The sequence below is a fragment of the Mizuhopecten yessoensis genome, unplaced genomic scaffold (assembly GCF_002113885.1).
Source record: "Mizuhopecten yessoensis strain PY_sf001 unplaced genomic scaffold, ASM211388v2 scaffold716327, whole genome shotgun sequence".
Classification (NCBI taxonomy): Eukaryota; Metazoa; Mollusca; class Bivalvia; order Pectinida; family Pectinidae; genus Mizuhopecten; species Mizuhopecten yessoensis.
Window position 1 is genome coordinate 519,787 of NW_018480061.1, and position 17,991 is coordinate 537,777.

At 38.6% G+C, this 17,991-nt stretch overlaps 1 protein-coding gene across 1 annotated transcript; it reads right to left on the reverse strand.

Moving 5' to 3' along the window:
- Positions 1-7,789: 7,789 nt before the first annotated feature.
- Positions 7,790-17,103, reverse strand: LOC110443135. Its single transcript, XM_021487146.1, has 2 exons — positions 13,849-17,103; positions 7,790-13,184 (listed from the first exon to the last, which is right to left on the reverse strand). The coding sequence occupies exon 2, from the start codon at positions 13,160-13,162 to the stop codon at positions 8,786-8,788; it is 4,377 nt and encodes a 1,458-aa protein (XP_021342821.1). The 5' UTR covers positions 13,163-13,184; positions 13,849-17,103; the 3' UTR covers positions 7,790-8,785.
- Between the last annotated feature and the right edge of the window lie 888 nt (positions 17,104-17,991).

A 17,991-nucleotide genomic window follows, 5' to 3' on the forward strand; every position in this document is an offset into this window, starting at 1 on the left:
GAGTTATTTACCTTATAATGGTTGGCAATTATGATGGATAAACCCCGAGGAGTTCCGAAACAAATAAAAATTGTATTATTTCACAATTTTTGGAAACGCAATTGGAATGATCCCAAATGGGACGATGGTAAGATATAGCTAAAGAAGAAACATGTGGGGAAATCCGCGAAAAGACATCGTTTGATTACATTGTTTTCCTGTACTTTTCTGCCAAAAGAGTTCCATTAAGGCCGCTTAGGCTGCGAAAAATTTAAGGAAAATTTCCCTTAGCTAAGGAGCTCCTTAGTTAAGTTAAGGAACGTTCATGAAACGCGTTTTTCGGAAAACCTTAGCTATTTTAAGTTAAGGAAACATTTAAGTTAAGGATCGTTGATGAAACCGGGCCTGGTGAGCCAAATTCGACGGGACGGTCCGAAACGACCTTTGAATGTACCGAAACGTCCACAATTCCGTCCGTTTCGGCACCAGAGGCGCGCCTAAATATATCTGCCGACAACACACTTATATTATTCTTCATCATAAAATTTAAACATTTAAAATTAAATTATAATTGGATCACGACAAAAGAGGGCGACCCGCGATCCATACGGGATTAGCGGCGTATGTATTGAGAGCGAAACGACCCATGCATACGGATTTGGGACGAAACGACCTACATCCCTTGTCAGTGGCGAAACGGACTCCACTGGAATATATTCGGCTATTTCGGAAGTCGTCTATCGCAATTTTGACGAGTTTAGATATATGTAATATAGTAGATATATTATGAAATGAAAGGCGTAAATAATAGAGCGGAACGAAATCTTTTTGCAATATTTTATCATTGGCCGAAATGTCGTATATATTTTGGCAAAGTCGACAACTTCTTCCATTTTATAAGCTCCCGGATGTTGAGAAATGTTGACAATATTACGTAACATGACACGTATGGACACGAAGAAGATTGTTGTGATCGAAAGTTTTAATCACAGAAGGAAGCATGTTGGAACCGCCTATAGAATCGGGGATTGCTGCTGTGCCCTGTATTCAGGAAACTGAACCAACCAATATAATTATCCGTTTTTCTAATGCCTTATTTCGTAATACCTCAGTTTTGCCTTTATTTGGACGTTTGCCAGGAAACTGAACCAACCAATATAATTATCCGTTTTTCTCATGCCTTATTTCGTAATACCTCAGTTTTGCCATTATTTGGACGTTTGCCTATGTGATAAAAACAGTGGTTTGGGCTCTGAGAAACTGTTGATGGGTCATCAAAACATACACAACCAAATGGTCAGATCAAACACACGTGGTTATTGTCAATCATGTTCCAATTACAGTCGCTGTTCCAATCAGAGTTAACGTAGGTAAAAATCATGACAAAAGAAATTGATATGGACACCAACAACCTATATATTTGCAAACTTGGTGATGAATAATGTTTCTTGTCTTTCTTTTGCCGTATCGCCAACTGAAGTAGCAAGGAGACGCAATCGGATGTTATAGCCTCTCAACTTTACATACCATTCTCTTTTCTCGCTGTGCGCTTTACGTTTCTTCCGCAGCTATAAAGACCAACATGTGAATGGTAATAACAACCATCAAATTAAAACCGGTGTTGGTTCCGGAATCGAACCCGTCCACCTGGTACGGCCCTATGCAATGATCGGGACCCTGTTTAAGCGCATGCTGTATGTCACGGTTTTCAGATAAAGTGACGAAATCAAGCCTCTTGATGGCCTTTAAGTATTTGCTTCTGCGCTCTAATGAGAATCCTGTTTCTTCGCGTCACGCCGAATGATTTGCTTTCGTTGTAAAACTTGTTGTCATCGAGGCCTAGTATGCACTGGCACGTTTTCTCGATGTCACTAATACAATACCATTTCGTGTATTTTTTTGTCTTCGCGCTGTACGCACTTAACCCGGAACTGTAAATACACGTCCACGTCGTCGCCTATGTAATAATCGAGCAATCTTTGCACTGCGTCCCTGAACGACCCTATGTCATAATTGTTTTAATAGATCAAATAGTCTTGAAACATAGATATTTTTCCGCGCATCCATATAGATAAGAGATCTGCATATAATATCTCCCTAACATATGGCGGCTTCTGATGGATGTTCATTTGTTTACAAGCATCGTCATGAAACTGGCGGCCAACATGAGGTTATATCTGTTGGTATGTCGTCGACGTCATTACTTCCGCTGTCAGCGATTTCCCCGGCCATTCTTTCCAGTATGTCGTTATATCGGCCCCTCGTTTGCTTAGCAGCCTTGTATTGTATTTCTGTCTGATAATCAATGATTTTTTTCACTTACTCATCAGGATTGTTTTCGTCTTGATACAACACGTTTTTTTTTTTATATCCCAGTACATTTGACAAACGCAACATGACTCAAAATCATAAGTAATAAAATAGGGGTAATATCTGTCGTCATAAGTCATTTTCGCTCAATCCGAACACGAAATAACTAATGAGCTGTTCCCTCTATGTTCTTAGAATTGCGGACACGATCGTACACGAAACAACGGAACACGCATGAGTTGTCGGAAAATGGTCCTCCCAAGTTATGGTCATGCGTCAGATTAATTACTGATCTCAAGTTTCTAATGTAGGCCGGAAGGATTACGTCAGCACCTACTGGGTAGCTAGTCCGTATCACTGTCCAGCGAACGTTCATCACACGATATACCTGCCATTTGTTGAAGGTGTCGGAAAAAAGAGTCCGTCTCAGATAATCTATCAATCGCTGAATGTCAGTCACCCAAGTTTGCTATCAATACAGGCTGGTCAAGAACAGTTTCATTAGTGTGAGGATAGAAGTATCTCATCTCCCCTTCTATATCTAGAATATATATATGCAATGCAAGGTTGAACAAGAAATTTAGTTTAAATGTTTTAGACTGCTGTTTAAATGTTTTAGACTGCTGTTTAAATGTTTTAGACTGCTGTCTAAATATATGCATGATTTGATCTTCTAATGTTCCCATGGAAGGTCCTGTACATTCCGTCTATAGTGACCCATGTTTATGACTTTTTTATATTTGTTTTTCAAATCTAAAAATGCCCTGTCCTCTATATCTCCACTGTCGGTTTGGTTTGAACATGTTTATGATCTAAATGCGTTTCATCATCGTGCTCAAGTTGAGCTCCACAAAAATGTGGTTTCTTATATCATTATTGTCGGAAGACGAGCCCGCGTTGGGTTCTAATCTATCTCTATAACTTCCACATTCAGCGGCAGTATCCGAACTATTCTCCTCCTGTCCTTTCACTCTATAACATACTTTCTGCCTTTAGCTTTATACCCCCTTTCTACATGGCGATGACAACAAATAAAATAGAGTTAATATTATATAACAAATGAACGTAAGATGCACAATATAGTCAGAAGGTAAAGATTTGAATTTCCTGTTGTAATAGTAATGTGTTTATAAATATGCTTACCCCTTTCCCTTCTTTTCCCTCCAGTTGTCCTTCTTCCCCTTTCCTTTCTTCCTTTTCTCTCATCTGAATAAGTGAAATAAACTGTTTTAAGAAAACAATAAATAGTAAAACCTATATTTTGTTTTCAAACGGAAAATGATATCTTTCTTACAATCACGTCGTTTTAAAGTTACTTTTTTCCGCTATTCATGATACATTCGCGTTACCCTTACCAGCCGCTGCCTCATTAAGCTGCTGCATCTCGTCTTGTAGCGTCTCAAGTTGTCTACGATTCCCTGTGAGGAAGGCTTTGGGTTCTGTCCCCTGGCCGAGACATACCAAAGTCTTAAAAAATGGTAGCTTATTCTCCTGCTTAACGCTCAGCAAATTAGGAGTATGACGACTGGTTCGCACGTTGTCAGTATAATGTGACCGGGTGGGGCGTCCTGCTGGGTGCCTTCGGCAGTATGTTTCAGTGAGGTAGCACTATAAAGTCGGCATCAGTTCCGCGCTATCACAAGGAGTCAAACACGAACATATCGCAGCCTCCCAAAATACACACACATACACTACACGCATGCATCTTGCACACAGGGGAGGCCGTCCTTAAATGACCTTAGCTGTTAATAGGACGTTAAACAAAATCAAACAAACAAACAAAATAAACCATATTAAACATAGTAACACATGGAGACAGTTTGATGACTCGCATATATTCAATTCAATTGCATTTTACATCCAAATATAAGACTTTGTGGATCGAACTGCAAATAATGTTACCCGTTATATACATAAATATAAACGTGATTTAAAAGAAAATATTCGTACCTCCAATTATTTTGCTGTTTAAGCGGATTGTTCCGCCATCGCCTTTTTATACTATGTCCTTCTTTTAAGGGCAGCTTCCAGAGCTGTGCGGATGTGTTCTGCCTTTGTTTTTAAGTCTCTTTATTCTTCCTTCATCTTTCAATTGTCTTAGATTCTATCGATTAACAAACAACCTTTCTTAAATATTAAACACAGCATATTACTCACTCGCGCACATACACAAGCAGCAACCTTTATATAACAAGAGGCCCAGTGGGCCAGTATCGCTCACCTGAATATGTTCGAAATAATTGGTATGAAGTAAAGATATAGTACTCCATGGTCGGTGCTGTAAGTACATATGAAATTTCAGACAGATCCATCCAGTACTTGAGATATAACAAATTTCAAACAGAGACTCACCCCTATGCCCCTAGGGGGTCATACCGACCGTTTATATAAAATTGAGTCCTCCACACTAAATAAGTATAAAATCCCTTAATCACTATGGTCGAAGAAGGATTTTAAAGGTTTTACCTCTATTTCTCCTATTGGACCCTGGCTTCTGCCCCGTGGGAGACCACACCCACCTTTTATACCAAATTGAGTCCCCTTGGCCCAAGGATGCTCCAGACTAAATTAGGATTACATCCCTTAATCCCTATGCTAGAAGAAGAATTTTGAAAGTTTTACCTCTATTTCCCCTATTGGGCCCTGCCCCTCTTCCCCCAGTGGGTCACACCCAACATTTATTCAAAATTGAGTCCCCTTGGCCTAAGGATACTCCAGACCAAATTTAGTTAAAATCTACTTGGCCGTTCAGGACTAGTAGGGTTTTAAAGGAGAAGTTGACAGAAGGACGGACGCACGCTACGGTACCAGGTGAGCTTATAAAGTATAAACGTGATTTAAAAGAAAATAATCGTACCTCAAATTCATTTGATCTTTTTTAGCAAATTGTTCCGCCATCCGTTTTTTGATGAACACTTCTCTCCTTTTTATGGAGTCGAACGTGCTGCACGGATGTCTTCCGCCTTCTTTTTTAGTAATTGTTGTTTTATCCTTTCTCCATCCTCAATCTTCTGAATTTCACTCATGGAATCCGAACCGTAATCACTAAAACTGCTCTATATATAGTTAACCCTGTCTGTCGATGTAAAATTGAATGTATATACATTTGTACTAGCGGGAAATAACCCTGTGCATGCCTAAAATGCGTTACAAAAAATAAATGTGTATGACGTAGAACAATAAGGTTTTCAGGGACAATTTATTTGTTATTTATTAACAGTTGCATTCCATTTTCCACATTATGAAATCAATAAGTTCCGTTCAAGAGTGACGTTAACACAGCAGGGGACAATACTGAGTTCACAAAGTTAATACCTCGTCTGTCCACCGTTTGCCTGAATGCAAGCCTGGCACCGTCGACGCATGAAGCCTATCAGACGGTTCAAGAATGCTTGTGGAATGGCAATCAAGATCTGTACCAACGCTGCAGGCAAATTGGCCAACGTCACCTGTTGATTAGGTAATGCCCGTAATCTGCGCTTCATTTCATCCCAGACGTGTTCTATGGTGACAGATCGGGGGATACAGCAAGCCAGGGCAACACGTCAACGTTCTGCTGGACAAGAAAGTCCATAGCGACACGAGCTGTGTGTGGCATGTCGTTGTCCTGCTTTAGCGTAATGTTCATGGTATTTCAGTGAGATAGCACTATAAAGTCGGCATCAGATCCTCTCATTGGCAAGAAGGCAATAACACCAACATTCTGTGTCTCCGGCACACACCCATGCAACAAAACACACATGGAGATGCTTCCTTAAATGACCTTAGCTGTTAATAGGACGTTACACCCTGTACAACCCAAACTAATCTTGTTCGGCACTTACATGTTGACGCCGAAGACATTGCAATAATATATTCATGGTATTGGGCAGTATTGTTGTATATCCACAGTTGAACTAGGGTTGAATGGGAAAAAAACTCAATAGCAAAGAAAATGTTCACCAAATAGTCATTAATAAATTAATAAATAATTAAAGGCAACGAATTTGTTGACAAGGAAGCAAAGAATGCATTGAATCTCCAACAAACAAATATCAAACTACCATATACAGGTTTGAAACCAATTATTCGTACACCCATTCAAAATGAATGGCAGCAACGCTGGTCCCTGGAAACTTTTTAAAGTACAACCAAAATCTATTCCAAGTCAGAAAGATCGTAGAGAGGAAGTTGTTCTCGCTCGTCTTCGTACTGGGCACACATATCATACTCATTCGTACCTTTTAAAACGAGAAGATCCACCTTCATGCCATGCATGTGACACTCAATTTACAGTGAAACATTTTAATAGAATGTCCTGATTTTAAACACATTCGTGATAAATACTTTCGAGTCCCCGATATGAAAACTCTTTTCAGTTCCGTGGACTCGAAGGCATTACTTAGCTATTTGAAAGACGTCGATATATTCTATAAAGACTATATATAAAGTAATAATAGAAAGCATGCTCGTTTACACACACTTTAATGATTTAAATATACAAACTGATAAAATGTTCATGTTTACAATATACAAGAGGCCCAATGGGCCTGAATCGCTCACCTGGTATTAATCTCACACTTGTAATCTTAAAAGTGGACTAAAATGCAGCTATAGGAAGAATATCAGTGTTTGATTCATAAGAGCTTATTAAAAGATTTAAACATATGACGCCTGCGACCTTGAATGTCGAACAAGGACATCAGATTGAACAGAGTTTAAAGTATCATAACCCTGGACCTATTGGTTATACAGAACAAGTCATTTAAAGATTTAAACATATATTGACCACTGTGACCTTGAATATGGGCGAAGGTCATTCATTTTGACAAAATTGGTAGCCCTTCATCCTGGCATGTTACTGGCCAAATATCATTATCCTAGGCTTCATAGTTATTTAGAAGAAGTTGTTTAAAGATTTGTTAAGACAATTGACCCCTGTGACCTTGAAAATGGACGAAGGTCATTCATTTGAACAAACTTGGTAGCCCTTAATCACAGCATGCTACTGGCCAAATATCTTAACCCTATGCCTCTTAGTTATTCAAAAGAAATTGTTTAAAGGTTTTTAACATATTTGACCCCTGTGACCTTGAATATAAGTCAAGGTCATTCTTTTGAACAAAATAGGTAGCCCTTTATCCCAGAATGCTAATGAGGAAATACCTTAACTCTATAGGCCTCTTAGTTATTCAGAAGTTGTTTTAAGTTGTTTTTTTTACATATTTATCCCCCGTGACCTTGAATATAAGTCAAGGTCATTCATTTGAACAAACTTGGTATACCTTCTTCCCAGCATGCTTCTGGCCAAATATCATTATCCCAAGCCTCTTGGTTATTCGGAAGAAGTTGTTTAAAGGTTTTAAACATATTTGACCCATATGCCCTTGAATATAAGTCAAGGTCATTTATTTGAACAAACTTGGTAGCCCTTCATCCAAGCATGCTTCTGGCCAAATATCATCACCTTAGGCCTTTTGGTTACCGAGAAGAAGTTGTTTAAAAAGTTGACGCCGGACGGACGCCAGACGCCGCACCATGCCGTAAGCTCACTTGGCCCTTTAGTCTGGTCATTTTGGTCGAAATAAAGGGCCAACCTCAAGAAAATTGCAACAGAATTAATTCATACTTTATGTTATTTGGTAGCATGTCAGCTTTCAGGGAAAAAAAGTCTACCAAAATCAACTCATGGGAATGACCTTTCTCAAGGTCACAAGATATATGTCTATATAATTCGTATTTTCGTATTTTGGGATATTTATAGGAAGGAAGAGATTCAAATTTATTATAGTTTTCTTTCTAATACAAATAAATTAAAGAACAATCTGGATATACAACTTTTATTTACTTTATAAAAAATATCACAGGGACAATTTAATTCATTATAATAGTTCAAGGTCAAATAGAGGACATATATGAAGAGTGGCCGAGAAGTTAAATGTTGCCATAGATTTTCAATTATTGGAATAATAAGTCATACATATTATGTTCAAATGTAAGATAATCACACTTCATATCTCATTTTAAGAACTTAATGTACTAATTGTGGAAAAAATCACCTAATTGTGTGTGTGTATAATTCCAAAGACAATGGATGATTTTGATAAGTCAAGTGTCCTTCAATACTTTGGCGCCAATAACGATATTCAATTATGACGTCATCCTGGTGTTGTTCAAACTGACGCCAACATAGCTCAGTTCAAGGTTTGCAGTCAAAGTTCTAAGGTAATTCATGTTCTTTGTTTTTCAAAAAACAGTATGAATAGAATGTTTATCAAATAAAATCTTAATGTAAGTATTATTGTGAAATGTGTAATATTATAAAGGACGGAATTAATTATATTTCTTCGCTTGTTGACCATAGACAGGGAAACCAACATGGCAGCCACTCATTTGCATTTTGAGGACATTTTTAAAATGATGTTAATAAGTTTCCAAAATCGTCCATTGGACTAATGCAATTGTACTTGTCCTCGTACTGTTTTGTACTACTCACAATATTTCACAGGGCATTATTCTAATCCTCGCCCAAGTCTTCTGCGGTCACAGGATTCGAATTAGTGCAGTTTATTCCCCTACATTCCCCACAGGCAGCTGAGCACTCTAGTCCGTTTCTACGACAGGTGCACCGTTTTGTATCGCAGTTAAGCTTGCAGTTGCATTTAATCATTTTCATTAACTGTTCGGGTGCTGGTGCAATTGACGACTTGACTGGAAACAGTTTTCCGTTTTGAATATACCACCCCCATTCTGTAGGATCAATATTCTGTCCATTGTTTATCCATTGCTGACACTGCAGATAAGTTCTCAAGCTGTGGTATTTTGCCGCATCAGAGGTTGGAGGCAGAGTTTTAATTTGGACGCCAACGTGTCCTGATACCACTTTTGAAGTAAATTTCCTCCAGCGTAGAATATCAAGTCCCTCGTGCTGTAATCCTCCATACATTTGTACAATGCATTCTGCACCCGCCTTAATGACCTCATCTTTAGAAGAAAAACTGTGAATGAAAGTTTTCCCTTGTTCCATGAAATATGCATTTTCTTTACATTTCTTTAATCCAATGTTCTTCCCGATACCAAACAGTCTCGAGGTTGTGTCACAGCCGGTTATTGCATGAATAAACGGCAGCAGATTGCAAATGTCTTCTCCGAGAGATTTGATGGTTTTGCTAATATCCCAAATTTTTAGTTTTCTTCCTACTTGCTTATCGGACTTGAAAATTATAGGGTATTGATTCGGGTCTGCATGATGGCAGAGCAGTACTAGCAAATCTGTATCTTCTCCAATTACTGCTGTTTTCTGTTCTTTTGAGAAGTTCACCGCTGACTGTGCAATCAAGAGATCGGCATCATCGACAGCCTTCAGACATCTTACACCACTTTCAGACAACTTTGATGACAACATATCTATGAACTTTTGTTTGTTGACAGGATTCCCCAAGAAAGCTTCCTTCTTGGATTTGAATGGCATATTTTCCGCAAAATTGACGTTGGGTGACACGATTCCTTTAGACCGACGCATGTGTGTAATGTCCTTTGTGACTGGGTGGTCTGGATAGCTGTCAAAAACTATGACAGGGTCAGTATACCTGGCGTTGATATGTGTTACGTATACTTGACATATGTCTTTGAAAGTTGACTCAGATCGCCAGGGTATTCTTTGTAAAAGGGAGCCTCCATCTATCACATGCTGCACGTTTTCATCAAGGGTGTTGTCAGCTTCACAAGTGCCGAGAGACCATATTGCATCTGCGAGTGGTGACTTGCAACTCTCTCGTGGCAATCCGTTGTTGTCAAATAACGATGATGGGAAACTGGATAATTCATGCTTGAAAACATCCGACGTGTTCTCAAACAGACCATTTGCAGCTGTTATAAGACGCTGGAACATCAATTGGGGATCCACATCAATATGATCATGATCAAATCCAGATTTCGAATTGGGTTTTGTTCCAACTGTGATTACTTGTTCTGATCTTTTGAAGGAAAATTCAGTAACAGGTTGGTCCACCATCTTCTTCAGGATCTTCTGCCCAATTTCTAACGCTTTGTCTGCATTTGCTGTATCATCTGCAACCTCTCCAGTGACGATATTCCGTAAAGAAAGATCTTCTGCAAATGGATTTCGTTCTTTGAGGAAGTCAATGATAGTCTGGGTGTCCTTGAAATCTCTCGCCATCCGGCCTTTTGACGTTTCCTTGTGCTGATCATCTGACCGAGTGATCACTCCAGTTATGTTTTGCATTGCTGAATTGTACTCTGCACACGCCGGCATAGATAACACCCACTGGGCTCTCTGGGCTTCATCCATTCCCCGTCCTCTAGTCAAACCCCCACAAGATTTTATGTTTTTCATCAGTACTTGTTCAATCGCAAGATCAGTAGAGAGACCAGCCCAATAACGGTCGCTACGCCGTAGAACGTGATGACCATCCTGAAAGTGTTGATAAACGTCTGGGTGTTCCGATTCAAGATTTTGCATGTTGGAGAGGTAAATATACGCAGATTTTGTATACAGGTTGTGTCCAGATGCTGCGAAGTAAGGTAACATTTCCCGAGTTGTCTGTAAATGTAAGTCCCAATTTCCGGTCCGTTCAGCCTTTAGAAATCGTCGAAGAATCGCCATCATTTCACAGAAAGTGATCCACAGAGAAGATGTCCTTGACCTCTGAAGCTGCTCTTTCAAATCTGACATCATGGTAGAAATTTCAGTCAGAGATTCATTTGATTCAATTGATTCACTGCTGTTGTAGTGCTCACTCATCAAGTTATCATAAAGGGCAAGAACACTTTGGAGGAGTTCTGGATATTCTGTACACTCTTCGTTGAATTCACACTGTGCCTGAAACATCTGTTCTACAAGTAGAGACTGTAAAGCCAAATCCACCAGCATAAATCCCCTCACAGCCCTGGCTACTGCTTTCCCGCTGAGCATATGACTGACGGCATTCGGAGCAAATATAGTTTCTAACGCATCCTGTAGTCCTGTCCCACTCATGATACGACCTATGCTTCCCAGAAAGCTCATCTCTGTGTGAAAACCTCCCAGACGTAGAACTACATCAGCTATATCACTTCCAGGAAGTTCGTTACAAACAATCTCCATTGCTTTCCAAAAAAGGGGCTGGTCGAAGGTCAAGACTGGAGTTGTCCCATAACGTATAGCCTCTGAAGTGACAAAGTGTATGGTTGAGTAGATGCATGACATGTTTGTAGGATCCATATCTATCATAGGAAGGAACACAATTGACGATTGTCCTGGATGATTGCCCTTGCTCACCATTTGCATGAATCCAGACCAGATTGGAGCAGGTGTTCTTAAAGGCCAAGCCACACTATGTAAGATGTCCATCATTTCTGCTTTATTTACAACAGTCATCTTGCGAAGTTCTTGATATTTCAATGCAGCAAACCCATGTTCAGATAGTTTTTTAACATAATGTTTAACGTTGATTTTGCCCATGACACGCAATTCCTCAGCTGATACTTCCCGTCTTGGAACTTTGATGGAACCAGTTATTCCAGGGGTAACTCCAGCTATAATGCCCATACCATGAAATGTATTTTTGCCATCAAGCGTTCTTGTATTATGGTCAACGTTGTCTGCTACATATTGCAGACATCCTTCAAGATCAAAGCCAGTCATAGGACGGTCTTTGCCTTTCTCAAACGCAGCTGATGATTCAAATTTCTGAACTTCTGTATAGGAAGAACAAAATCCCAGTTTTGATAATGTATCTATCAGCAGTCGTGATGCAAAGTGATGGTGTAATTGCACACCAAGTCCGATTTGTAGAGGCGAAATGCACTGCTTTGGGGCACTACTTTGTATAAGTGCTTGTCCAATGGAAGCTACACGTAGTTCAGAGTCTTTTGAAAACAATGTCCTAAGCAGAAGCTGAAGAGATTCTGGAACAAAGTCGATATTTTTGTCCAAAGAAGACAAATCCTCAGTCGCCGTATAGTAATCCTTAGATGCTTGCATTGCACGTATATCTTTTTTAAGAAGTTTGGCTGCTGTCATGATGATGAATTTTGTCTCCGATTCAGTGTTACTCTTTGTCTGATTCTCATAATAATCCTGGAGAATAGACCTAGCAGTGTATTGGAGAGTCACAACATTTGATTTACCATTAATTTCAGATATCACAATCCGAGGTCCAAAATGTTCTAATAATTTAACCTTCATATGTGACACACTATATGCATTTTCTTCCCCACAATGTTCTGCCATTTTCTTTACCAGATCGATGATGGTAATTTGTTCATTGTCATGCTGAACCAAATACTCTGTTGCATATATAAAACTTTCTCTTTTTGCTGATGGTCTTCCAACTGGTGTCCTCTGTTTCTTTGTTTGTGGGGAAAATTCTTGGGGTACCTGTCTGAAGGTTCGGAAGTTAACACTACAACTTTGATGATACAATGCATCAGCAGCGTAAAGATCAGCTGCATATTCTATCCTTCCCTTCACCTCAGCAGCCCAATCATCATTGCGGTCTGTGCAAATATCCAAAATTGTGCAATCAAAATCTGAAGTTCGAACTGGAAATACGTCAGGGCCTCTTTTGTTTCCAGACAATCTTGCAGATTGACCACAGAAAAGACAGTGTTGTTGAAAATCAAAAAGGGAACTCGAACGAAGACTGCTTTTTGATGCTAATAAGGAATCCGTATCTTTATCCTGAGATTTCTTTTGGTTTAGGTGCATAGACTTTGGATTAACATATGACTTGCGACAATCTTGGTGTACTTGTTGACCTGGGACAGTAAGTATGGAGTCGCCACGTACCTTGCTGGCTTCGTTTATACCTATACTACCTTTTTGTCGTAAGGTCACAGCTATATCCCGTCCGTCCTGGAGAGAATGATGACACAGAACACATTCTTCCATATTTACTGGTATAGCCGTAATTCTGAAAGAAGAAAAATGTCTTACAGCATCGTGCCAAAAGAGAGTAAAATTGTTTAAATTCCTATATATTTCAGTAATAGCATCTGCATTTGCTGAATTTTCCTGGTTCCGTTTTTCACCAATTTCACAGACAAAAAAAAGTTACAAGTCGGTTAAAAGAGTTAATTTTGTGACTTTAAACAGTAAAACTAATGCACTCAAGACGAGAAATGTCAATATCGGGTGTTTTAGAAATAGGTAACTTGTTTCGATATCAATATTGTCAAGATTGGCTGTAAAACGTAATGAATTTAATGAATTGCAAATTGCGTACGCATTACGCAAATTATTATACATCATGTCACTCATGGGCTTCCATACATTTTCTATTTTATCAAGGAGGGTCCAAAGTTTTTATTGATTTTCCACTTTTCGATATAATTTTTCACATAATTATGTTTCTAATAATATTGTAACAATGTTGGATGAATTTATTAAAGACAGGAATATGGTTATCGGTCGTGTTTAACACACATGTTCTCTGCTGGTGCGGCCGTAGTTACATAGCAGACGACGCTACACAATTTATGGTTGATGGGCATGTTAAACGTATATTGGAAGCCAACTGCTATTATTTTCATCATTATAAATTACATTTTTAAATAAATGTGCATTTGTCAACTTACCATGAAATAATACGGCTCCGTTATCGTTGTTTTGTTTCCGAATATTTTCCAAGGCACTAGCATGATCACTACAAATTATCTCCCTTTGCGAGCTCTTCTTCATGTACGGCGGCCCGTGGGTGCCATATTCTCCTCGTTTGTATTTATCTTTTTTGATGCGGGAATTAACTATTTTCCCGAAGGTTGATTTTGGTAGACTTTTTAATACAAACTCAAATACAATCAATTAAAAGGAAACAGTCGTAAAATATTCTGTTGCAATTTTCTTGAGGTTAAATTACAGAATGACCAGACTAATTGGGACAAGTTATACAATCAGTTAGCATTTACAATACATTGGTTAACGAATACATACTTAAGCTGTTGTCTTAAAAGTCTCCACATAAATGAAAAAAAAGGATAAACGTTACGGTTTTATAAAGCTACTCTCTACACGAGGCATAGATTGAATCATTTCGTCAATCTTTTTTCTTCTCTGTGTCTTTTCAGGTCATTATTTCTCCATTCTAACCAGACACATTTGTAATATATTTGTTTCTTATTTCGTTAGGAATTTTCCACCTGCTCACTTCCTCTATAAAATGTCTTATAACATCATTTTTAAATGATTGTTGATATAGGTGAAAAGCATACACAAAATTAAATCAAAAGTCCATTTTCTCGAAAGTTGTATGTATATCCTCCATTTTATTTGATTTAACTGTACACATCAAGCAAAAGAGTCAGTCTGACCATATCTATTTTCTTTACACTCTAGAATGTTCCCACTGAAATGTTGTTTGACATATTCTTCAGAGCGGAGACACTCAGCTTCCATTAAATGTTGTAACACGTGTGAAGGAATACAGGATTGAATAGTAAATTGGCGCCACAGTTTCTCCACTTCTAATTGGTGGACGGTTGACAGGGCTTCTTCAAAATATCTATCTATTCTGTCTTCACTATCAAGCATGACACATTCATGTCCTTGCTGGTTAGCTTGACCCTCCACACATCCTGCACATACAAACAATTTCGATATGAGGTATTTCACGCTTGATGCATAAGCTAGACATAGTTTTTCACAATCTTCTTATAAGCTTTTCCTTCAATGTCGTTTCTCATATAAGAATGAAGTCTCCTCAAATATATCCATAATAAATTAGCACGATACTGTGTAACCTTAGACGTGTTGTGGTATAACCATTTGTAAATACACACAATCTGTCGACCACTTTTTATGTTCGATTTCGACGGTATCATAGGCTATCCAGGATCTTAACTGTACTCCACACATGAAACAGGTGATTTTATCTCTATGTCCTGAATAAAAAAAACACAGTTGTGACCGAGTTCGTTTGGAGTCTGTGGTATTTGTTGGGGCCAGTCCTTAAACGTTTGTAATAGATCCTCACATTGAATCATGGACTGGTATGCTGGTCGAATGTGATACGAAGTATGACGGATACAATCTGTTGTAATATCCGACATGTTAGTGTATCAAATCACAAACACACTGTAAACTTTCCGATTGAAACAGTATCTTTTTAGAATAGTCTCCTGTTATTTGTATACTCTTCAAGTCTTTTAAACAGATTTTCAGCTCACCTTTGACTTTTTTCACGATGACTTCTTGTGTAATTCCAAGACGATAGTCTACCTTACGCTGTGATATGCTTGTCAGAGTAATATCTTATTTTATCTTATCCTTTAATTATATGGTTGATAATATCTTGTGCCATTTGTGGAGACTCTAAATGTTTACATTATATACACATAAGGTTGCATCACTGCTATTTCAACTCGCTGTGTATAGAAGTGTGACATAATCCCTCCACACAGACATGTTCTGTCTTGCATTATCGCCTTGAACATTGTACCTCCACCTATAATTATGGGATATAATCCCTCCACACATTCTTTCCTATTGTGTTGCACATTAATCCCACCACACATTCCATAGGTTTTCCCCTCCCCTTTTGCATCATACAGGCTAAGGGTGTTTTCCCTTTTGGATTCGGGTATCCCACTGAGTTTCAGGCAGTTCCTTCTCGAGTACTGATCTAAATCATCCAACTTGTAAAAAGGAAGTGGACACGTTAGTTTCGTTATTGAGAGGATAGAAGTATCTCATCTCCTCTAATATATCTTGCAATGCAAAGCCGAACAAGAAATTCAGTTTAATTGTTTTGGACTGCTGTCTAAATATATGCATGAGCTGATCTTCTAATGTTTCCATCAAAAGTTGCTTGATCGGAAAGTTCATTCCCTCTACGGTGACCCATGTTTAATAATGTTTTTTATATTTGTTTTTCAAATCTAAAACCCCGCTTTATGTTCCAATTTATCTCTACAACTTCCACATTCAGCGGCAGTATCCGAACTATTCTCCTCCTGTCCTTTCGCTCTATAACATACTTTCCCCCTTTTGCTTTATACACCCTTTCTATGTGGCGATGACAACAAATAAAATAGAGTTAATATTATATAACAAATGAACGTTATATGCACAATATAGTCCGAAGGTAAAGATTTGAATTTCCCTCCAGTTGTCCTTCCCCTTTCCTTTCTTCCTTTTCTCTCATCTGAATAAGTGAAATAAACTGTTTTAAGAAAACAATAAATAGTAAAACCTATATTTTGTTTTCAAACGGAAAATGATATCTTTCTTACAATCACGTCGTTTTAAAGTTACTTTTTTCCGCTATTCATGATACATTCGCGTTACCCTTACCAGCCGCTGCCTCATTAAGCTGCTGCATCTCGTCTCGTAGCGTCTCAAGTTGTCTACGATTCTGTTGATTAAAACAAAATAAAACATAGTAAACATAGTAACACATGGAGACAGTTTGATGACTCGCATATATTCAATTCAATTGCATTTTACATCCAAATATAACACTTTGTGGATCGAACTGCAAATAATGTTACCCGTTATATACATAAATATAAACGTGATTTAAAAGAAAATATTCGTACCTCCAATTATTTTGCTGTTTAAGGGGACTGTTCCGCCATCGCCTTTTTATACTATGTCCTTCTTTTAAGGGCAGCTTCCAGAGCTGTGCGGATGTGTTCTGCCTTTGTTTTTAATAGTCTCTTTATTCTTCCTTCATCTTTCAATTGTCTTCGATTCTATCGATTAACAAACAACCTTTCATAAATATTAAACACAGCATATTACTCACTCGCGTACATACACAAGCAGCAACCTTTATATAACAAGAGGCCCAGTGGGCCAGTATCGCTCACCTGAATATGTTCGAAATAATTGGTATGAAGTAAAGATATAGTACTCCATGGTCGGTGCTGTAAGTACATATGAAATTTCAGACAGATCCATCCAGTACTTGAGATATAACAAATTTCAAACAGAGCCCCACCCCTATGCCCCTAGGGGGTCATACCGACCGTTTATATAAAATTGAGTCCTCCAGACTAAATAAGTATAAAATTCCTTAATCACTATGGTCGAAGAAGGATTTTAAAGGTTTTACCTCTATTTCTCCTATTGGACCTGGCTTCTGCCCCGTGGGAGACCACACCCACCATTTATACCAAATTGAGTCCCCTTGGCCCAAGGATGCTCCAGACTAAATTAGGATTACATCCCTTAATCCCTATGCTAGAAGAAGAATTTTGAAAGTTTTACCTCTATTTCCCCTATTGGGCCCTGCCCCTCTTCCCCCAGTGGGCCACACCCAACATTTATTCAAAATTGAGTCCCCTTGGCCTAAGGATACTCCAGACCAAATTTAGTTAAATCTACTTGGCCGTTCAGGACTAGTAGGGTTTTAAAGGAGAAGTTGACAGGACGGACAGACGCTACGGTACCAGGTGAGCCTATAAAGTATAAACGTGATTTAAAAGAAAATAATCGTACCTCAAATTCATTTGATCTTTTTTAGCAAATTGTTCCGCCATCCGTTTTTTGATGAACACTTCTCTCCTTTTTATGGAGCCGAACGTGCTGCGCGGATGTCTTCCGCCTTCTTTTTTAGTAATTGTTGTTTTATCCTTTCTCCATCCTCAATCTTCTGAATTTCACTCATGGAATCCGAACCGTAATCACTAAAACTGCTCTATATATAGTTAACCCTGTCTGTCGATGTAAAATTGAATGTATATACATTTGTACTAGCGGGAAATAACCCTGTGCATGCC

Bases quoted from the DNA above. Each gene is read 5' to 3' on its own strand.
- LOC110443135 (XM_021487146.1), bottom strand. From the start codon at position 13,162: ATGGAAGAATGTGTTCTGTGTCATCATTCTCTCCAGGACGGACGGGAT.